The following is a 23125-nucleotide window of genomic DNA, read 5'->3' as shown; positions in this document are numbered from 1 at the left end:
TATATGGGAAGACTGAAACATTAAGAAGCTAAAGTATCTTGCCCAAGGTCACACAGTGAGGTGTAGAGCCAGGATTCTGATCCCCAAAGGCTGGTGCCCGTGTGCACTCAGGTGCCCCAGGGAAACAGAATTACTCAACGTCCGCCTGACTCCACGTGAACTACTAGCTCTAGGTAATGTACAGTTTCAACATGAGACTCGTGACATCATACCTTTGCAAAGCTGGGTGGTCAGGAGTTACTGCGACAAAAAGCAGGTATTACATGAAAATCAGCGTGGAGCGGGAAATGAGCATGGTGTGTCACCCAATCTGATTCCCAGTTTTGAAAATCTATGCAGAGCCCAACAGGTACACTCATCCCATCAGGAAGTCAGTGTGGTTATTTAGGAATGAAACAACGTATTTTTTTTTCAATTATATGTATTGTTTTCCAAGATGGCTACTACTGTTAGGATATAAAGTCTTATTAAGTCATTTGGACCTAGCTACTTAATTAATGAGGAACCGTTAGATTTTTCTTTTGGCTGAGGGGCACAATGAAGATGATGTGAAAGGAGAAAGTTTATGAGTCTTTGCACTCGTCATTTGCCATTAGAACCCCGGAGGTTAATGATGGAGAAGGCCCTGTAGTCCAGACAGCCCACAACAGAGACCCGTACAATCCCGGTTGTACGTTCTGGGAAAACCTCTCTCTCTCCCTCTCTCTCTTTTTCTCTCTTTGTCTCTCTCTCTCTCTCACACATACACGCACACAGAGACACATATACACCTAGCTCTCCTTTCCCTCACACAAAAACTAGTATCCCTATCCCTAATCAGACAGTTGCCAAAACCCCATCTCTCTGAGTTCCCTTTATTTCAATTTTTTGCCCTTTTTCAACAGTTTCAGGAAGCAAATTGGTTGTTTTACAACTTGAATCTCGTCCAGGTTCAAGCTGAGCATCTCCCAACCAACATCCGATCTCCTCCTTAGGTTAGAAGTTGTGTTGGCAACTCATACCCACATGACGCAGTGACAGGCAGACACACAAATGCACCCTCTCCGCAGATGGCACCTCAGGCTGGTGCACCCAACCCTTAGCAAATACACAAAGATGACTACCAGCCAGAATGGGCCGCTGGGAGAGGCCTGGTAGTACGGCAAAGGGCAGAGGGGGTGAGGAGAGGGCATGGATCGTGGGAGGGTGGCTGGTCCCAGAAATGGTCACCCTGTCTTGGCCATAGGCACACTTTTCATTCCCTAATTATTTCATTTCCTATAACAGAAAACTAGACAGCAGTGGTGAGGTGGAAATGTGTGGGGCGGGGCAGGTGGCCTGGCTTTTATTACTAATCAGGGGCCACCTTATTCAAGTCACTCTTGCTGGGCCTCAGTTTCCTCATCTCTAACTGGACTGGATTGCCCAGTGCTCCTCAAACTGTGTGCCTGAGGTACATTCACCGCTTGCTGTTCAGCTGTCAGCCTTGAAATATCTGTCTTGCTGGGATGTCAAGTTTATTCAAAATGTTGGTGGGGATCCACCCTTTTTACAAGAAAGCATTTTATATCATTGTTCAGAATGCAAACTTTATATGCATTTTAATTATAGTAACTAATACTTGAGAACAGTGAGTAATTACTGTGCCAAGTGCTGTGCTAAACTCTATGTGAGCCTCACAATAACCTAATGGGGAATTATTATTCCCATTTTATAGATGAAAAAACGGAGGCACAGAGAGAGTAAACAATCCACCTAAAGTCCCATGTTATTTAAGACATGATAAAACAAGATACTCCCCGGAAAGAAGAAACTGGGCCCATGAGAAGGTGCTTTGGGATCTACCTCCAGACCCATTGGGTTTATTTAGTTTGAATGACACAGGCCAAACCATCTCCAAAGTCCAGCTCTGACATTCTTAAATCAATTTCAGCTACATCAGTGGATAAAAGGCCTGGCACACCCAGTGCCCCAGAAGGATGAAGGAGGTTGAGGAGGCCCCGCAGGGGCTCCAGGAATTCACTAGGTGGGGGTTTCGGGCCTCTCGGGTGCTTCCCCTCTGGCTAGCGGGCTCCAGCCCTCCGCCTTCGCCGCCGCCTCGCCGCCCAGCCCGGTGTTTGCAGCCGGCGTTGCCCGGCACTTCCTCGTTCCCGCGCGTCCGGGGCGCAGCTCCCTACGCCCAGCGCCGGCGCTCCTCAGGTGGGAGGGGGCCCGAGGGGAGATGTCGCAACCGCCTCCCTCCCTCTTTCCCCGCCTTGGCACTCAGTCACCGCCCAGATGAGCGCGCTCGCAGACCGCTGCGGGCCGCCGGGCGCCGGGCATGTCCCTTGAGTGCGCGCAGGCGGCGGGCGCCGGGTCCCTGCGCAGCCTGGAGCTAGGCAACCGCACCCGCTTCTCCTTCTTCTCCGACGTCAAGGGCGACCACCGGCTGGTGCTGAGCGTAGTGGAGACGATCGTGCTGTCGCTCATCTTTACTGTGTCGCTGCTGGGCAACGTGTGCGCCCTGGTGCTGGTGGCGCGCCGACGGCGCCGCGGCTCCACCGCCTGCCTGGTGCTCAATCTCTTCTGCGCCGACCTACTCTTCATCAGCGCCATCCCGCCAGTGCTGGCAGTGCGCTGGACCGAGGCCTGGCTGCTGGGCCCGGTCGCCTGCCACCTGCTCTTCTACGTGATGAGCCTCAGCGGCAGCGTCACCATCCTCACGCTGGCCGCGGTCAGCCTGGAGCGCATGGTGTGCATCGTGCGCCTGCAGCGCGGCGTCCGCGGGCCTGGACGGCGGGCGCGGGTGGTGGTGCTGGCGCTCATCTGGGGCTACTCGGCGCTCGCCGCCCTGCCCCTCTGCATCTTCTTCCGCGTGGTCCCGCAGCTGCTCCCCGGCGCCGACCAGGTGAGCGCCCTGCAGAGCGCGCGGGGCAGGTGTCCGGGGCGGGCTGGAGGCGGGGTCCAACAGAAGCGGTGAGCCGGGATGATGAGGATTAACAATAGGCCATTTGTTGCACTTAATAATGTGTCGGACCCGTGCCCGTCGCTGCGAAGTTTACTCTCTTACATCTCACTACCACCCTGCGTAAATGCCCCTCGAAACGCTGTAGGTGGAGTCCCACACATTCTTGCAAAATGCGCTGACTATTGCGAGGTTATTTAAGTAAACCGGAGTTTAGGAGCCAGAAAGAACTTCGGGGGTGCGCGATGGTTAATCGCATTGTACTGAGCTCTGATTTCTTGTCAGGTATTACAATCCTGTTATTATCACACCCACTTTCCAGATGAAAAAGCTGAGGCACACCAAGGAATAACTTGCCCAGGGTATTTCACCCATAATTCCAGGAGGAGCTGGATTCCTGCCCAGAAGTTTCCGTGCGGGTTGGGTTATGGTGCTGCCTTGAAAGCCCGCGGGCAGGCGCGTGTGGAGGAGTTGGAGAGAAAGAGCAGGGACCTCAGACCCAATGCTGCCTTACGGGGCTTGTGACTTCCCTTCCGGGATCCTCAGTTTTTCCAACTGCAAAACGGAAAGATTGCACCAGACCCTGAGATCTTACCCTGGGAGCCTTGCATGGGTGCCTTCAGGATGCCCGGGGCTCCTGAAGGGCTGCGCAGACGACAGTGGCTGGGCCGACAGGCTTTATTCTGGGTTCACTGGTGTCTCACGGTCCGGAATTCCGAGCTCGGGTCTGTTTCTCTTGCTGCCCAGCTCCGTAGTTGAAGGGTTCGCGCGCCGAGATTCTCCCGTGACACCAGACCTGGGCGCAGAGTCATGGGTGGGGGACAGTGGCCGCCAGGTCTGGCTGTCTTCCCAGTGTGTGTGTGTGTGTGTGTGTGTGTGTGTGTGTGTGTGTGTGTGTGTGTGTGTGTGTGTGTGTGTGTGTGTGTGTGTTTCTCTGCGCCTGGGGGTGCGGGAGAGAAAAAGATATAGAGAGAAAGCACTTCGGTCTGTGCGCTCTACAGAGAAGCACGAGTCCTCGCCCCGGCTCAGCCCCCAGGAGCGTCTGCCCAGGCTGGATTCTCGCTCCCTCCCTTTCCCTACCGAGGTCACTAGTTTTCTAGCCCCGGGGCACAATCGCTCGAGTGCTCCCCACAGCAGGGAGTGTGGGGCGTCCTGAGCAATCTCCGCCCAAACAGGAACCACACTGTCAAAGACAGGCCCTCCCGGTGGTCACAAGACGTGGGTAGGGAGGGACAGGGGTGAGATGTCACCTGGGGGAAGAACTCCCGCTATGGAGATGAACACAGTGCGACTAGGGACGCCCCCGGTGTGTGACCCCCCAGAGCCCGGACCAGTGGACTGCTCTGGGGATTCCCCCAGACCCATCTCTCACACGGGCCTTTTACTGGGGTGGGGGTGGGGGGTAGAGAGTGCATCCTCTTTAAGCAGTATCTTTTTTTAAAATGTAAATTAAACCTAAATGTCTGTTTCTAATAGTTTATTTCTTGTGTGGAATACATTGTGGGATGTTTGTTTATGGTTTTGAATGAATAACAGACAGGAGCCCTTATCAGGCCTGTGGTATTTGATCAAAGACATAGGCCTTTGGCCATGTCCCCTCAGGTGGGGACCAGGAAAGCCAGGATCAGCTGAGCTGCGGGGTGCCATCCGCACAGGCAGACCAAGGACTCCAGTTTGGTGGGCAGGCTTGTCCCTGTCAGCCCAGGCACACCTGAGAATCAAGGTGGGCCACATAGATGCCTCCCAAACAAGTGGAAGCCCAGGCCTCACCCCAGACCCACTGGATTAGCTGGGGCCAGGGTTCTGCCGGCACTTTCTGAGATTTTTTAAAAGTTATTTTCTCACTGAGTAACAGTATTTCTGTATTTTTCACAAAACATGAAGGATTTCTCCCCATTTTTTTGCTCACAGAAAAAAAAAAGATGTTCAGTGAATTAAACACCACATAGAATGTATCTTAAAGGTATCTTAAATTTCCAGATGTATGTTTTGTGCCTCTCCCTTTTATAATTGTCTTAGGTACAATCCTACTTAGTTGGAAAATAACACTAAAAATAAGGATCTTGTCACTGTCCAGCGAAAAGCACAGACTAAAACTATGCTGGCATGGACACAGGTGACTGTTTGAGTGAGGCCTTGGCATATATAGGGTCTTTCTGTGTCTTAGCCAGAACTTCACCCTGATAGGGACCCTGAGTGTGGCTGGAGCCCTTTGCAGGACTTTCGGAATGGCCAGAGTGGGGCCAAGGTGCTTCCGTGGAGGTCTGCGTGGTGGTGGCTGGGCACACGGACCCCTCTTGTTTTAATGAAGAAACACCTCCTTGGTTTTAAGAGGCTTTGAAAAGGGATTTGGGCAAAGCCACTGCGAGAGCCTGCTCTGTGCATTGGGGCCACGTGAGTTAGTTACCTGCAGGAACCCTAGCCACTGAAATTGTAGAGTTGGGGTGCAGGAGCTTGTAATGGAACAAATGGGACAGTCCCTTCTGGCTCTCCATCTGCCTTGTCTTCTCCCCTACCTGTCTACCACCTGCACCTCCTCACCTCTCTCCCTCTCTCTCTCCCTCTTTCACACACACACACACACACACACACACACACACACACACACACACACTTGTGTATCTGCCAAAGAAGCCAACAAGCAGAAAAACTCCCCAGTTCCTTAAGCGCTGTTGCCTGAGCATGTAGAAAACATCCTATTTTATAGGTTCAGCCGTTCAAGAAGTTAGTTGAAAAGAATGAGAGAAAAAAAAAAAGGGAGTGTGGCTATTTTAAAAAAGAGACAGAGAAGGATCTAGTCTAGACTGACCGAGTCTCACATTTAAAATTAGCAAAGTCTTGTTTTCTCAATCCTCATATTCCCAGCTTCCTGCTTGTAGATTCTGCCTGCCCCCTGCCACTTGGAGACTAAATATGGAGGTTTGGGATGGGGGATATTTTCCTACCCAAACCATGTGCTGGGAGAACCGACAAACACTGGTTCCCTCCTGAAGTACCGCTGGCCAGAGAAACCGTGCCCTTTAGAGCTTTCTGCTGACCTGAGAGCCCCCCTAGAGCAGGAACTCACTCTCTGTCCGTGTAGGCTTTGGGTGCCTGGCAGTTCACAATAACCAGACTCTAAAACTTCGTGGAAGGGAAGATGAAGTGGTAGCCATGCTAGTAAGGCTAGGCAATTTGGTATTTAGAGTGTGGGCTTTGGAGTTTGAATTACATCTGTGCCATTTAGGAGCTGTGCGACGGGGAGCAAGCTGTCAGACCACTTGACACCTAACTTTGCTTGTCTGCAAAATGGGCACGCAAACAGTACAAACCTCATAGGATTGTATGGAGGTTAATGTTCAGTAAATGGGCCAACACCTGGCACATACAGTTAAGAACATAAGAATTGCTCACTATTGTTGGTTTCCTTATCTTTGGATATAAACATTTTAAACATTCTTTAAACAGTATAATTCTTCTGATTGCTGTAATATAATCAACTGCCGTTTTAAGAGGGTGGACACATCCTAGCAACGTGGACATCTCAGCCAGGTCAGCTCACCCTGCTCCAATAAGATTCCTGCCTGTGTGTGCTGTGGCCCTGGCCGGGCGGTGACCCACATTGGCAGGTGGGGAAGACCGTCCTCTCTGCCCAGAATGCGCTGCCCATTCATTCTACAAACATTTACTGAGCACCCCTCCCCTCTTGCCCCTGCCACAAGCCATGTAAACGCACCTCCTTCTCTTCAAGGAGGTGCATTTATTGAGCACACAGATGGTCCCAGATCCTTGTCTAATTTGGTCTTCACGGTAATCCCACGACTTGGTGTTCTTTTGTTTATTTTCTGAAGAAGGAAATGCCAAAAGTCACAGAATGGACAAAGGATGGAACCAGAATTTAGCCCCGCCCTGTCTGGTTCCTCTGTGTGTCATCTCCCATGGGCTCCCACTTCCTCGGGGCACTTGGTCCTGCTTCAGCCTACCCAGATTTAATACCAGGCCGAGACTGTTCTCATGTCTACTGAGTGCGGATTATCCGAGGAGACAAACACAATTTGCTTCCCTTTGTTGATATTAGAAGATACTTTTAAAACATAAGAAAGTAAGTCAGGCTGGGCACGGTGGCTCACGCCTGTAATCCTAGCACTCTGGGAGGCTGAGGCGGGCGGATGGTTTGAGCTCAGGAGTTCAAGACCAGCCTGAGCAAGAGTGAGACCCCATCTCTACTAAAAAAATAGAAAGAAATTATCTGGGCATCTAAAAATATATAGAAAAAATTAGCTGGGCATGGTGGCGCATGCCTGTAGTCCCAGCTACCCGGGAGGTTGAGGCAGGAGGATTGCTTGAGCCCAGGAGTTTGAGGTTGCTGTGAGCTAGGCTGACGCCACGGCACTCTAGCCTGGGCAACAGAGTGAGACTCTGTCTCAAAAAAAAAAAAAAAAAGAAAGAAAGAAAGAAAGTAAGTCCATCTCTTGCATTGATATTTTTTTTCTTTTCTGTTGGGAAGCTGATAGGAGAGGAATATCTAAATAGGACTTGTAGTTCCTTAAAATGACCTTGAAGTCTTCCATTTCATTGGTGGAGGTGGGGCAGGGAGAATGACGTACAAAGGGGCCCCTGGGTACTACAGGAAGACTCACCTGAGAAGCTGGTGGGAAAACGGCTGGGACCGGGTGGCATTTGCAGGTGAGCCGGCCAGCATGGGGAGCAGCCAGCACTTGAGCAGTGCCCGTGGATAGACGTCCCAGTCCCCAAGAGGAGTTTTCTTAGAAAATTCCTGCATTTGGTAATTTTGTCCTAAGCCCCTAATGTGTGCCAGGTGTAATTCTAGGTACTGGGATGCTGCCTTGGGTAAGGCTAAGTCCCTGCCCTTAGTAACATGATTTAGTTGGGGACCCAGACAGGGCAGGCTGAGGACGGCTGTGGGAGGGTCTTTGCTGGGAGCTGGCAGTCCAGGAAGGGTGCAGGAAGGGTGCAGGAAGGCAGTGATGTCTCCACCGAGTTTGGAGACGAGAGGAAGTGACCCAGGCAAGGCTGTGGGGGACCACAGGCCCACGTGAGGCCAAGGGAGCACTGGCTGCTGCTCTGAGCCCTGCAAGAATCCTCAGCCAGGCTTCCATAGAGCATGAGGGGCAATGGGGAGGGGGTAGAGAAGGTGCTGGAAGGGTTGGCAGGGGCTGGCAGGAGAAGGGCCAGGTGAGGGAGTTTGAGCTCACCTGGTGAGAGATAGCCAGTGTTGGGGGTTAGGCCAGTGAGGATGAGATAAGTGGGTGGGCTGAGTGGCTATTAAGGAGAAACTGAGAGGAGGAGGAGGGCAGAAGGCCTGTGTGTGGGTTTCTGGCAGCTTGGAGAATGGTAGCTCCATGCCCTGACTTGGTGAGTGCAGGAGGTGGAATCATCTGGGGTCGGGACCTTCAATGCCTAACAGTCCCGGGAGGCATCCTGCCGAGATGTCCTCATGGCAGTGGGGTGAGTCTGGGGTTCAGGAGAACACTGGGCTGGAAAGAGTAGATTGGAGCTTCATCTGCAAAAAGAATTGTGGAAATGGATGAGACGGCCAGAGAGAGGTCGAGTTGCAGATGGAGTTGCAGATGGGGCAGAACACACTTGGGGCATCCAAGTCACACTTGACTCCTCGTTGTATGTCACCTCTCACCTTCGCCCCTTCTGGTCTTGACACCTGAGCCCTGACCTCCCCATACCCCTGGCTGTGGTCCTTCCAGGTGGAGATGAAACGACCCCCTCCTGGGTGACTCCACCCTCCCCGGTCACCTGAAGCTCTCTGTGCACTTCCAGCTCCCTGCCCTGTCCCGAAGTTTCCTGGCACCTCTCTCCTGCCCTGACTGCTAGAGGACAGGGCCAGGGCCTTGCTGGTCTCCCTGTGGCTTCGCAGTGGTCAGCCACTGTGTCTGGAGTCGATGAGTCGGTGAGCAAATGAATTAAAGAAGACTGTTGTTGACTTTGCCAGCTCCACTTACGTAACAAGGCAGGCCTGCTGCTTTTGTTGTTCAAATTTCCTTTTAAAATCAGGAAACATTTCAAATGTGCAGAAAAAATACAGAGAATACAAGAACACTCGTATCCCCACCTTCCAGATTTGACACGCAGTCAGTCGAACTCCTCTACAAGCACAGCCTACAGGAGAATACCTAGAATCAAAATGACTTAAGCCAAACAGATTTTCCCACAGAAAAAAAGTTATGACACCAACTCAGATCTCTGTGGGCATAGTGCCTCTTATTTTATTTTATCTTACTTATTTTAATTTATTTTATTTTATTTTATTTTTGAGACAGAGTTACTCTGTCCCCTGGACTAGAGTGCCGTGGCATCAGGCTAACTCACAGCAACCTCAAACTCCTGGGCTCAAGGGATCCTCCTGCTTCGGCCTCCCAAGTAGCTGGGACTACTGGCCTGCACCACCACACCCGGCTAATTTTTTTCTATTTTTAGTAGAGACAGGGTCTCACTCTTGCTCAGGCTGGTCTTGAACTCCTGAGCTCAAGCAATTCTCTCGCCTTGGCCTTCCAGAGTGCTAGGATTACAGGCGTGAGCCACTGCGCCCAGCTTCCTCTCATTTTATTTTTTAATGAGAGCAGAAACTGCGTTTAATCAACAGTACACTAGAAAGCCTCCTAAAGGCATATAAATCTATCATCTAAGCAACCCCCTCCCGGCCAGTCACACTGCCTTTCAGTTCACGTATGGGGTGCTGTGTACCGTTCCTATCTTACTTCCTCATCGTACGCCCTGCTTGGAGTGACAGCCAGAAATCAAAAGGTGAAAGAGCATCTTCACTAAAGTCATGGAATTTGGGAAGCTTCCTGGGATGGGTGCTTTGTGTTGAAAAATAGCTCGTTAGGTCTGCTGAACTATCATGGTGGTCTGTGTTTCCTGTTTGATCACCATTTCTCTTAAAAATGAAGATCCTCAAGAGTCACAAGTTTCTTTCCAATCACCAAAATGTAAAAAAATTTAATAAACTTTCTCCCACCACGTGTGGATAGTGGGGCTAGAGGGACAAAGTTTTGGAATGCACAGTCCATGTATGAGGCATCTAACAAAATAGGAAAAGGAAGAAGCGTTCTCATTCCCCTTTCAAGGTACAAATATAATTAAATCATTCTTCCTGCTTGTCTCGCCTTTGAAAGAGTTTTCTTGGTAAGTCCCTGGAACCACGTAGCTCTTTGGGGAAAATATTGTGTGATTAAAACCTACCATACCTTTAGTGTTCTAGACTATTATTTTAGAAGGAAGTCCTAAGCCTCAGTTTCCTGCTCTGTAAAATGGGAAACATAATATGTACTTTGTTGTTGTGAGCATTAAATGTGATAATGTGTGTAAAGTGCTTCCTGGTGTGTGGTAAATGCTCAGTGAATATTAGATGTTGTTATCTTCTGTTAATACTGAATAGGAAAAGAAGTGACTGTATTTTGAGTTTGACCACCCAAAATGTTGGGAAATGTTAAAAATTCTTTGCTTTTGCTTAGTGTAGCATTCAATAAATATTGGTCAAATGAATGAATGAATGAACGGTGCTATGGATAATAGTACTACTTCTAGACATTGGTTATGATGCCTTTTCCACCAAAAATCTGGAAGGGTTTAGGGCAATTTGTTTTCCAGTTTTTTACCTATAGTCAAGTGGACATAGGAAGTTTGTATGTGGGAAGTTTGTATACACACACACAGATATGTCTGTTTTTATTGACTTATTTATTCATTTTATGAGATTATTGCAGGAGCTATTAGTAACTATTCAGTGAGGTCCCCACGTTTCAGGTTTTGTAGTTAGTGTCAAACATTTGAATCAAAACAACATAGTAGCCAGGTGCGGTGGCTCACGCCTGTAATCCTAGCACTCTGGGAGGCCGAGGTGGGAGGATCGCTTGAGCTCAGGAATTCAAGAACAGCCTCAGCAAGAGTGAGACCCCATCTCTACTAAAAATAGAAAGAAATTAGCCGGACAACTAAAAATAGAAAAAAATTAGCGGGTCATGGTGGTGTGCGCTTGTAGTCCCAGCTACTTGGGAGGCTGAGGCAGAAGAATTGCTTGAGCCCAGGATTTTGAGGTTGCTGTGAGCTAGGCTGACGCCACGGCACTCTAGCCCGGTCAACAGAGTGAGACTCTGTCTCAAAAAACAAAACAAAACAAAACAAAAAACCACAACATAGTGATATCAGCAAGATCACAAACTATGCTCTTCTGCCACGTACCAGTGGCTTTACATCTTGAACTGACTGAGAGTTGTGGCTGATCTTGGCCTTGAGGCTCTAAATGGCCGGGTTCCTTAATGCAGCTTGACACACTGTCGACACCTGAACACCCCCAATATGAACACTTAATGCCTTAGCATATGACCCTGTTGCCTTCTGCTTACATGGTGTGACTGCTCTGAAACCTTGTTCCTGTTTTGACATGCATATGTGTAGCACGTCCCTTCCAATCCATGTCACCTTTTGGGGGCCCGTTTTGTCCTTTGTAAAATGGCAGGCATGGAAGAGAAAGTTCAAAAGCTCTTTGTGTCTCAGCCCAGGAAAGTAGGAAGATCACGCCTGGGAACTGACTCTAGCTTTTACCAGCTTGGGACCCCGAAGCTCAGTTGCCTTCCCTGGAGAACAAAAATAATAATTATGGTTATTCTGAGGGTCAGAGGCAAGTGCTTTGAGAGTGGGATTGTGGCGGACAGGGGGGTGGGATTCTGGGATTGGCCATTACGCAGTTGTGTAACAGTGTAATGCAACAGTGTAACAGTGCTAGAGGACCCGACTAGGACTGAGCTAAAGGCCACAGAAGCAGCCAGCATTTCAATGATGTTCTTCTCCTTTTTGTATCTAGGAAATTCCGATCTGCACACTGGTTTGGCCCACCCTTGCTGGAGAAATCTCGTGGGATGTGTCTTTTGTTACTTTGAACTTCTTGGTTCCAGGACTGGTCATTGTGATCAGTTACTCCAAAATTTTACAGGTACGTTTGCTTCAAGTGCCCTGGCTGAACTTCACTGGGGTTCAGGATATTTCTGCTAGAATCTTAGAATTTGGGCTTGAAAGGTACCCAAGAGTCACTCCAGTCCAATCCTGACTCACTGCCCATGTCCACCCCTGCAACATTGAGGAATGAGAGTTTGGTATTTAAAGAAAATAATAAGTTATATCTTTGTGATTGCAATTTCTTTTGCTCGTGACTAAAGTAATATAAGCTCATTATAAAAAATTAAATTACAATGAAAACAGATGCAGAAATGTATACTCTATAAACTGAAAACCTACTCTACTCCCATTCTTAACAATTCAAGATATATTTTTTCAGGTTTTTTTTAGTAAATTTACATACATATCATGCATACTGTGTGTGTGTGTGTGTGTGTGTGTGTGTGTGTGTGTGTGTGTGTGAAATTCCAGGTTAAAATGGTCAGGTAGCTGTTCAACACTGTTCGATCCAACGTTCCTTTCAGGTATAAGATGATACTATCTGCCATGACTTCCTTTTTTCAGTTCACACTGTGTGTTCACATCTTTCCATATCATTCCCATATCACTAGTTCATTACTCTTATCAGCTACATATGTGACATCATTTATTTTACAGACTTTGTTGCCATGTCCAAGATTTCCGCATCACAAACACTGCAGGGATAGAGAAGTATACTTTTTAAAACTTTTATTGAAGTACCATATACACATGGAAAAGTACCCAGAGTACGTGTCCAGCTTGCAAGCTGAGCCTGCTTGTGAAAGCAGCTCCCAGGTGGAAATGTTACCAGAAGCCCCTCCCTGTTACCTTCTAATGAGTACCTCGCAACCCCAGGGAATGTCCCTTTCATATGTGCACTGAAACAGGAAACGATCTCTACCCTCAAAGCAAGTATATCCAGGGACGTAAAAAAAGTGGGCCAGCCTCCGTTTCCTACCCCTTAAGGCTGCCCATGTGCATGTAAGGTGCTGGCCCAGGCAAACAGCATGTGTGTGTGTTTATGCCCATTTTAGAAGACTGAACACAAAGCTTTTGAGTCCTCGTGGAGGTTTCTAGTTGTTCAATCTCGGTTTTATAGCACATTATGTAGGGGTCACCTGGCAAATAGGCATACTGAAGTTGTGCCCTCTGGGTTCTGTTTGCTGTCTGGCCGCTTTGATGGCGCTTTCTTTGGAGCTGAGGATCTGTAACCTTCTCAGATGCTCAGAACTGAAGCCGGGCCAACCTCTGTCCAGGTCTGCAAATCCCTGGGTCCTGTGGGAGATGCCCCCGGTGTTATGTTACTGCCTGGACTCGTGCCCACCTGATGACTTGTGACCCCCTTCCTGGGGCTAGTTCAAGTGTAAGAGGCAGATTTAGGCCTGGAGGGAAGGTCTGCAAAGTGCTTGCAACAGGGGCCTGGCATTAGTTAATACTGTGTAAGCGTTAGCTATTATCACTAAGTTGAAAGAAGTGAGGGAAAAAGGAAGGGAAATGTAAAATGGATTCATAAAAATTTGTTTAACAAATATTTCTGTAGTGTTTGCCATGTGCCGGAAACTAACTTGTTTAATCCTAATAAGAATTATAGATGAGGAAACCCAGGCACAGGGAGGTTAAGTAACTTACCCAAAGTCACACAGCTTATAAGTGGCAGTATCAGGATTTAAATCCAGGTAGTCTAGTCCCACAGTCCCAACACATTAATTCCTCAAACGTTTGTAAAGGATCTGCTGTGAAAAGTGCTCATAGGGAGTAGAGCCAGGTTAAAAGCAGGCAAGGAATATTCTCTATCCAGAAGGATCTTTGACATAGGAAGGGAAGAGGGAGGAGACAGACAAGGGTGCTGCTATTCAAAGCAGAGAGACTCTGGAACACAAGGTGAAATGATACTGAGACTTTGAAAACACTCTGCAAACTGTTAAATGCTACACACATGTCAGGGATGAATAAGGGGTGTAAAAGGAAAGCAAAGGACCATGAAGACAGACACAGAGACTTGAAAGCATTCTTTTAATAATCTGGCTTTGAGTCTTGAGTCTGCCACTTATTTGCTGTGTGGCCTTGGGCAAGTTACCTGCCCTCTCTGAACCTCAGTTCCCTCACCTGCAAAATGGCAATCATAATTGCAATGGTGTAAGGTTGTTGCGAGGCATGTAAGAGATGCCACTGGTGGAGCATATGGCATCGTGCCTGCCTGGAGCAGGTGATGAATAGATTATGCCTGCTGTTCTTTGTTAGGCAAGGCTGCTCTTCCAGCCCTGCTCTTAGAGCATGCTGGGAAAAGGTGTCACTGAGATTTTCAAGAGAACAAACAGCAGGCGCAGATTTGGAGCACAGCAAGAATAAGGAACCGACACTGTAGTAGGGCTGTCGGGAGTGGGTGGCAGCATTTGACCTCCCCTCCCCGGGCCCCCACTCTCGAGTCCCTCAGGGACCAAGAGGGCTCCCGTCTGCCCCTTTTCACTCACGCCTCACTCTTCCCAGCTGGCTGCTGAGGGAGGATTGATTTCCCAGCCACTCACCATCGTTTTCTCAAGGACCTGGCACACCTGGGAAAATTCTAGGAGCCCTGATGAGCTGGGGCAGGTGTCTTCTCCGCCTAGCTCTAAACAGCAGTCCGGCACTCCCACAGCCTTTCATCGCAACCCACAGCTGCCTTCAGTTCTCGCCATCACAGACCCCGGGACAGCTCCTGGAATCCCTGGTGCTGTGAAATGGTGCTCTGAGTACAGAGTCAAAGATATAATTTAGATCCTACCACTGCCCTCACACATGCGGCATAATCCAAAGCCCTCACCTTAAGGCCCTACGTGATCTGGCCCTGCCTGCTCCTCTCACCTCAGCTTCTCCCCCTTTTTGTGTCCACATTGGCTTCGGGGCTGTTCTGCACACAGGCCAACACACTGCTGCCTCAGGGCCTTTGCACCTGCCATTTCCTCTCCTGGATCTCTTCCCCAGATTTCTGCATGGGCCACTTCCCCACTTCATTCAGGTCTTTACTCAAAAGGCTCTTCCCCAGAAAGACTCCCTGTCAATCTCCAATCCCTTATCCTGATTTATTTCTCTTCAAACACCATGCCTGTCATATTCCATTATAACAGTCATCTATCTTGTGTACTGCAGTGCAAGCTCCACGAGGGCAGAGACTTTGTTCTGTTCTTTGCTATATCCGTGTGCCTAGAACACAGCTTGGCTTGTGCATTGTAGGTCTCAATAAATACTTGTTGAATGAGTGGGGCACGAGCCTTGGAGCACATTGAAAGGGCTTATAGGGGCTTTTCTTCTTGGGCAGTGGGAAAATCACTGGACAGAGAGTCATAAGACCAGGTTCTAGTCCAGGCGTAAATAATGTGGGGCCTCCGTTTCTGCTGTGAGCCTCAGTGGATTAACATGATAAAATGAAATAGCAAACATAGTGATGTTTTAAAAGTCACAATGTTAATGCAAATATAAGACTTTAAAAATAATTACTTTCCACCCCACTAGCAAAACTCACTGTTGCCCATTTCCCGGGAGGACCATGACATCTGTCCTTACTCAGAACCTGTGAGGGTGCCAGGCTGATTAACGTGGAAGCAGGCGAGCTGCCGCCAGGTGGCTGGAGCTAGAGTGTCAGGGCGTGGCCGCACAGTGTGCACCTCCTCCCCTCTGAAGATGTACATAACTCGGAGACACTGACTCAGCTTTCCTGTCACAGCTTTTTCTTCCAAGAGCATAACTGTAAAATCAATTGAACTTCAATATTCATTAGCCATATCCACAGAGAAACAAGTAGCAAATCACTTAAAGTCATGGGACATGTAACTACACCCTCACCCTTTCCCCACCAGTCCCCACCTCTCAGCTGTCACTACTGCCTGTAACCAGGACCCACCTCCAGGCTGGAGAAATGTCTCTTTCACATCACCCTGATCTTTTATTGCTCTAAAGTGGAGTGTCTCCTAGAATGTTCTCTAGGGATGTTAGTTTAGGTGTTGGAAAGAGTTCCATGGTCAAATGAGTTAGGAAATGCTGAGATAATCAACAATAGATGGAATCCTTTGCTGCAGGACTTCTCAGAGCCTTTATTATGCTAATATACTTTGGGAATCTCCCACAAAGGAATAGAGCAGGCAGCATTGCTGTATCTGACCACAGAACCCCCTTTTCCCCACAGAGCATCTCTCTGGACTGGTGCCCCACGGAGCCCCCTTTGGGAAACCCTGCTCTAAATCCCCACCTTCCTTCCTGGTTCTGATCTGGGCAAGGATTCAGAGCAGGCTTCGCCTTGGCTCTTCCCCTGCCAGTCACCCTTCATCTGCTGCTTCATGTGCTCGGGGCAGTGGCCTTATTCACCTTCTGCCTTCCCTGCTTCCTCTTTCCTTGTGACTCAGGCGGGCCATACATCTTCAGTGGATTTTCCACTCAACGGTTTTCCCAAGGAAATAGCCTCCCAGCGACTCCTAAGTGCCTTCGATCAGGCTGTCAGCACTGGCTGTTTGGGGCTTGGTTTACATCATCACCCAGCAACTGTTGCCATGGCAAGCTGAGATGCCTCCACCCTTTGCAACAGTGTGCATGTTAATCATTCTTCTCCCCTTGCCCACACGCACACTGCAATGGAAGAGGCGTGTGGGCTGCTCGCTTGCTCACTGCTGCATGTCCAGCAGCTGTAGAGTGCTCAGAGCATAGTACAGGCTCGATAAATACGTGGGAATGAGGCTGTGGCTCGCAGGTGGAAAACCCTCAGTCTGTCTCAGAGCTTCACTGAGAAAGAAAATCTGTTTCAGCTGAACATGAAGGTGTTAGGCACTGAACACGAAGCCCTTTGCCCACGCCTGGCCCTCCTTCCCTGGCTTTGGGGACCTGCGTGCCAGTCATGGAAGGGGAGGTGGACCCTCAGGAAAGAAGGAGTCTCTTGTCTGATGATTCTAACTGGGAAGCTGCTGAGGACCAAACACCCCCCAAAGGAGACTCAACCTTCGGGGCCCAACTTGTGTCGGTGGGAACATGCTCTGGCTGCACCCTGTCAGCAACCACGGGCTGGTGGCATGGTGTGGCAAAGGGGTGTGAGGCGGGGAGAAGCTTCCCTCGTGGTCTTTAGAAGCTCATGTGGGTGTAAAGGCAGCAAGTCTCAAAAAGGGCTCTCTTCACAGGGCTGGAGGAGAAGCTCTAGACCATGCCTGCTGTCCTAGATTAGTAGTTCAGTGAGCAAGAATTGCCCGGAGTTTTGGAGAAGTGCAGATTTCTGGGCCCCACTCAGTCCCACAGGGCCCCAGCGTTTGTATTGTACCATGTGCCCAGTGGCTGTGGACCCCACTCCCACGAGCATTGTCCTCCCTCCTGCAGTGTGTGTCTTGGCAGAGAGTGCAGGCGCCTCTGCGTGAGGTTCCCTCTCCACACACTTGACCGTGAGGCTTGAGCAAGTTGCTTCAGCTCTCGGAGCCCTCCTCTCCGATCCAAGACTGGGGTAACCACAGAACCAACCCCAGAGGCTGGTTTTGAGGATTACAGTCAATCCTCAAAAGTGAATCGAGCATTTAGTTTAATCTAAAAGCACATCAAGCATTCTGCCCGATGCCGGGGACATTTGAAATCCAAGATCAGCGTTGACTGGCCTTGACATGTAGCGTGGGGAGGGGAGCAGGGAGGAGCCACACTGATTCTAAAGCCCCGTTTTCCTCCTCACTCCCTGCAAGTTGCAGGAACTGTGGAGAGAAGGAAACAGTAGCATCTGTCAGTGCTATAAAAAGACTCCCATTTATGCATTGGCCCATGAGTCAGCCCACTGTGTCTGTAGCTCGTAATCATCGTCAAGCACCTGCTGGAGCCCTTGGCCACAGAGGGCACAGGGATGTCCTGTTTAAGGTCCCAGCCCCCAGGGAGCCGTAGTCTGGTGGGAGTCAGAGGTAGGAATGACACTTGGACGCCTACCATACAGTATATGGCAAGTGCCGCATGAGTGCATGAAACAAAACACTGCCAGATGCCAAGCGGGAGATGAACCAGGAAGACTTCTTGGAGTTCCTGGCATTACAGCTTGGAGTTTAGGGCTGGGCAGAAGGATTCCCATAGATGGAGATAGAGAGTGGGAAGGAACTAGTTTAAGATTAAGAGAATGGGCCCAGCTCACGCCTGTAATCCTGCCAAGGCAGGAGGATTGCTTGAGGCTGGGAGTTCCAGACCAGCCTGGGCAATATAGCGAGACCCCATCTCTCAAAAAAAAAAAAATTAGCTGGGCATGGTGGCGCGGATCTGTAGTCCCAGCTATTCAGGAGGCTGAGCCAGGAGGATTGCTTGGGCCCAGGAGTTTGAGATTGCAGTGAGCAGGAGATTTTGTCTCAAAACAAAACAAAACAAAACAAAACAAAACAAAATAAAAAAGATTAAGTGAATGGGCTGGAGACAGACTGCCAAGTTTGAAGCCCAGCTCTGCACCCTCCTGGCTGGGTACTGGTGGGCAAGTTGCTGAACCGCTTAGCTTCTTTGAACCTCAGCTCCCTCATCTGTCAAATGGGGACCATCAAAGCACATATGTCACAGAATTGTTGGGAGTATTTAAAGAGCTAAGCCAAATGATAGGGAAGGGCCTGGCACATAGTAAGTTCCCCATAAATGTGAGCTTCTGTTAACATCATTCATTCAAAAAATATTTATGAGACATTTTACCAAGGACTCTGGGTACACTGTTATTCTTCTTGGCAGGATAACGTGGGCAGTGTGAGGGAACCAGCCCTCGTGTGCCCACCAGGCTGCACTGAGGCCTAGAGTGACACCCCTGCAGCGCACCCACCTGCCACCCTGCCCAGCTATTCCTGTCCCAAATCTGTCAGCCAGGTCTCCCAACAATGAGGCTCAAAGAGATGGGGATTATGTCTCCTGCACAACCCACACCCTGCACAGCAGGGGAGGGATGGGGAGGGCTGAACAGTATTCCAACTCCTTTTGAACTTTTTGTGATACGCCTGATCTTTAACCAAATTGAGCTGGATTTGCTCGGATGGGGGCTTTGGCCATTTATTAATATTATCAGTGGAGTGACCTTCCATGAATTACTTAAATTTCCTGACATTCAATTTCCCGATCTGTGAAGTGGGAATAATGACAGTACAAATCCCATGAGGGATGAGCTGCTGCTCCCAATAGTCATTGTGAAGATTTAACGTGACAGTTGAGAAAACAAATGTGCTGCTGGGGCCCTCGACAAAGCTCAGAGATCCTGACTACTGTTGCCCTTGGCGAGCCGCTGGGGAGGAAGGAGCGTGTTCACTCAGCTCCCGTTGCCCTGGTCGCCATCACCAACAGGCCGACCGCACAGGGCGAGCAATCATATTTAATCGTGAAACAATTAAATGACTATCCTTTAATTAGCTAGATGGAAGTATTCTAAGGAGAATATTTTCAGCCATTCTGATCTTGGAGTTAAACTTGCCCAATTGTGAGTGATGTTAATTACCTTCTAATCACATCCCCTCTAGAGATTCAGGAATCTTAGGGGAACGGGCCCTGGGGTTCCAGCACAGCCGACAAAGAGAGCCGGGGCCATGCAGGCTTCAGCTGACGGAAGCACCCTCTGTGTGGCCAGCGGCCTCTTCCTGTGGCAAAAGCAGGACACAGGGACAATTTGAGCAAGTAGGAGTTAGCAAGGACGGCTAACGTGGTCAAGATGTTCTGTGTCGATCTCTTCCTTGGGGACAGAGGTCACAGGCTGGCATGTCCCATCACATCCCTGGGTGAGCATCAGCCGGGCACCACTCCACCCCCACCAGCCCCACCCCCACCCCACCCACCTCTTGGCATCACTGAAGCTGAGCAACTGATGGGGGAACAGACAGCCAGGCCTCTTCCTTCTGGCTGTGACTAGAGGACAATTAGAATTAGGCATAAGGAAGGGCAGGTCGTTGTGTATGTCACCTGGAGCCTAAGCACTGGACCCTGCCAGCCCACCCCCAACCCCACACCCCAGGAGACACACTTCAGTGTTGGCCCCACCTTCCCTTCCACAGACTCAGCCTCCGGGGCTTTTGCTCTGTGAGTTAAACACTTTCCAGGCTTGACCTGCAGACCAGCAGCATGCAAGAGCTGCTTAGAGATGCAGAAGCTCAGCCCCACCCCAGACCAGCTGAATCAGAATCTACATTAAAATGAGATCGCTGGCTGCCTGGGTGCCTGGGTGCCTGGCAGGCACAGTGAAGGCTGCGGAGTGCTGCTCAGATGACACTTGGGCCCCATCTAGCCCCAACACTATGGTTCTGAGATGCTGTGAAGTTTCTGTATGATTCAAACACACTGTTTCAATATGGGGCCATGGGACAAGAGGACATTCAGGGCTTTATTTTAAGCGGGCCAGCCTGCCTCAGTTGATGGGCCATTTCTGTGTGCAAGGCTGCCTACTGTTAACTAAAACCCGCCTCTCTGATGCTGAAGCAAGACTGCAAATGAGCAGACTGGGCAGGACACCCAGGGAGCGACACCCACAGGGGCTCCTGGCCGAAGAGTCCAGAGCTCTCTTCTAAGCCCACATAAGCAGGGTTGCTGTCACTGGCCACAATCCCTCTGTCAGAATGCCGGCCCTGCTCACTGGTGTAAAATATTAGAGGTCCCAGCAGTTCCACTGTTAGGAATTTATTATGCATGAGGACGTTTATTCCACCAGTCGCCACCTCTCAACCGGGGCATAAATATGAAATTTCAGTAAATGTCACCAGCAGTGCTCTGATCAGCTCCTTTTTGTCGCTGGGGGAGGGAAACTTTAATGACATCTATGTCTAATTCTAGAACTTTCCAGTCACTTTTTGGTTACAACTGCGTGTTCAAAACTTCCCCTGCTCACAGTGTAGGCTGGGTTTGCAGCATCGGGGCGGGAGTGAGGTAGAGGGAAAGGAGGGACTGCCCTGCCACGGTCTCCCTCAGGGACAAGGACCTTGCAGGATTGCCCGTGTGAGATGGTCACCCCCTTCTGTTGGTCATTGCATTTCATTTCCATGTGGCTGGTGGTGGTGCCAACAGGCCCTACTGATGAAGGGATCATTCCCAAGCGGCACCCATTTCAGCCAGGCATGGGGAGACTGCCCCAGACCCAGCTCCACCTTTGGGCCGACCCCAACAGCAGCTGCCAATCCCATCATCCCTCCTTAAACCCCAACTCAGGGGCGTGTAGGCAAGACTAGGATCCATTGCCTCCTGTCCCTGCGAAAGGAAAGGGCCCAGGGCAGGCTCCGCTGCTCCCTTCTGCCTGGCCCAGCTCCACTGTTATGCCATCTCCCACTGCCTCTGCCCACTCAACAACCTGCCGGGGAGAGAGGGAAGGGCATAGTGCACTGTCATTTCAGCCACCACCTCCCCAAACAAACGAACAAACAAGGCCAAATACATAAAATGCCCATCAATAGGGCCTGGATAAATTGTGGTGCCCACACCGTGGAATACACGCAGCCACCACCAAGATAACAAGAATGCGGTGCCTTCTCTGTGCTGATACGGAATGATCACACCATGATATCCTGCTAAGCAGAAGAGGAGCAAGGTTCAGAGCGGGTGCATGGTGTGGTCCCTTCTGTGTACCAAGCAAAAGTGCAGACACCTGCGATCCCACGGCCAGGTGTAATATATTCATGGGGAGGTGGCACTTTTCCAGAAGGCCCTACAGGAAACCGCTCACTTTGGTCACCTCTAGGGAGTGGAAATGGAGGGTACAGAAGGCTGGAGACCTGACACTCTTCATTTGCTCCCTGTCAGTGTCGTCTGATTTTGTGCCTTGAGAATATATCGCCTGTATGCAATTAATGACTTAACTTCTTTTAGAAGAAGAAATAACGGGGAAGATGTCCCTCCCCTACACCATGTGATTCAGGCTTTTCACTCCCCTCATCAACTCTGTTTACAAGGTGGGTGATTTTCTGCCTTATTTCTCAGAAGGCCGCCAGCCAGGCGCCCCGTTTCTCCAGTGCACCCTAAATGCAGGGGGTAGAAGGGAAAAGCTCCCTTGACACGAAGTCCCCAAGCCCCATGGCTGCAGCGTCTCTGGGGTGGCAGGTTCCAAGTCCCCGGCTCCTGACACAAAAAGCCCCTGACTTCCCGCAGTAACCGGTGGCTCTGGCTCTGTTTTGGTTTCCCGCAGATCACGAAGGCGTCAAGGAAGAGGCTCACGGTGAACCTGGCCTACTCGGAGAGCCACCAGATCCGCGTGTCCCAGCAGGACTTCCGGCTCTTCCGTACCCTCTTCCTGCTCATGGTCTCCTTCTTCATCATGTGGAGCCCCATCATCATCACCATCCTCCTCATCTTGATCCAGAGCTTCAAGCAGGACCTGGTCATCTGGCCGTCCCTCTTCTTCTGGGTGGTGGCCTTCACGTTCTCGAACTCGGCCCTGAACCCCATTCTCTACAACATGGCGCTGTTCAGGAACGAATGGAGGAAGGTTTTTTGCTGTTTCTTTTTCCCAGAAAAGGGAGCCATTTTTACAGACACGTCTGTCAGAAAGAATGATTTGTCGATTATTTCTCACTAATTAGTCTTTCTCTACAGGCTGAGTTCCTCACTCTGGTGAGCCGTCGTAGGCTCTTAAAGGGACTTAATTTCCAGGACCAGCCCCAGTGTACCCTGCTTTGAGAAAATGTAACTTATGCAAATACACATCTGCAGCTCCGGCACATTAAGGGATGATCATTCAGTAGACCAATATTTTCCCTGTATCAAAGGATTTGTTATGGGTTCCTTTTAAACATGAATCTTTTTTTTTGTATATTTGTAATATGATTGAATTTAATAAATTTTTATTTATAACTATTCAGCAATCATATCTCCTACATGTAAAGCCACACCCTACCGGTTTCTGAAGTGAGTCTTGGAAGTGATTCGGGACCCAGATTTCTCCTCTAAAGGGTCACAGCCATTCTAGGCTCCCACCTGGGACTCATGAGGCCTTGGGATCATTTATTCACATCAAGAGTACTTGAGGAATTTCCAAGGAACAATTAAAGGTGACTTTTTTTTTTTTCATTTATAAAAAATGCCATGGACCCCTTTAGGAGAAGTGATGTCACGAGATCAGAGAGAAGGCAGGAAGGAGGACTCCGAAACATTTGAGAGTGAGGTCAGGAGGGAATCTCTTCATCGATCCATCCATCAGAACACCTTGAGCACCCGCTGTGGCAGAGAGTTCTTGGTGCTGGGAGGCAGCAGGGAACCAAGCATCCCTGGTCCCTCTCCCAGGGAGCTTACCTTCTCGTCTGGGGCAGAAACACTAAACACAAGTCAGTAAACAATATGTCATCACAGATTGAGTGA

At 49.7% G+C, this 23125-nt stretch overlaps 1 protein-coding gene across 1 annotated transcript; it reads left to right on the top strand.

Moving 5' to 3' along the window:
• The first annotated feature begins 2249 nt into the window (after positions 1–2249).
• On the top strand, positions 2250–22555 carry FFAR4 (free fatty acid receptor 4). Its single transcript, XM_045567791.1, has 3 exons — positions 2250–2866; positions 11742–11870; positions 21957–22555. The coding sequence occupies exons 1-3, from the start codon at positions 2300–2302 to the stop codon at positions 22344–22346; spliced, it is 1086 nt and encodes a 361-aa protein (XP_045423747.1). The 5' UTR covers positions 2250–2299; the 3' UTR covers positions 22347–22555.
• The last annotated feature ends 570 nt before the right edge of the window (positions 22556–23125 follow it).

Source organism: Lemur catta, chromosome 14, assembly GCF_020740605.2.
Source record: "Lemur catta isolate mLemCat1 chromosome 14, mLemCat1.pri, whole genome shotgun sequence".
NCBI classification, from domain to species: domain Eukaryota; kingdom Metazoa; phylum Chordata; class Mammalia; order Primates; family Lemuridae; genus Lemur; species Lemur catta.
The sequence above is the reverse complement of the archived record's forward strand: the minus strand, read 5'-3'. Positions and strand labels throughout refer to the sequence as shown.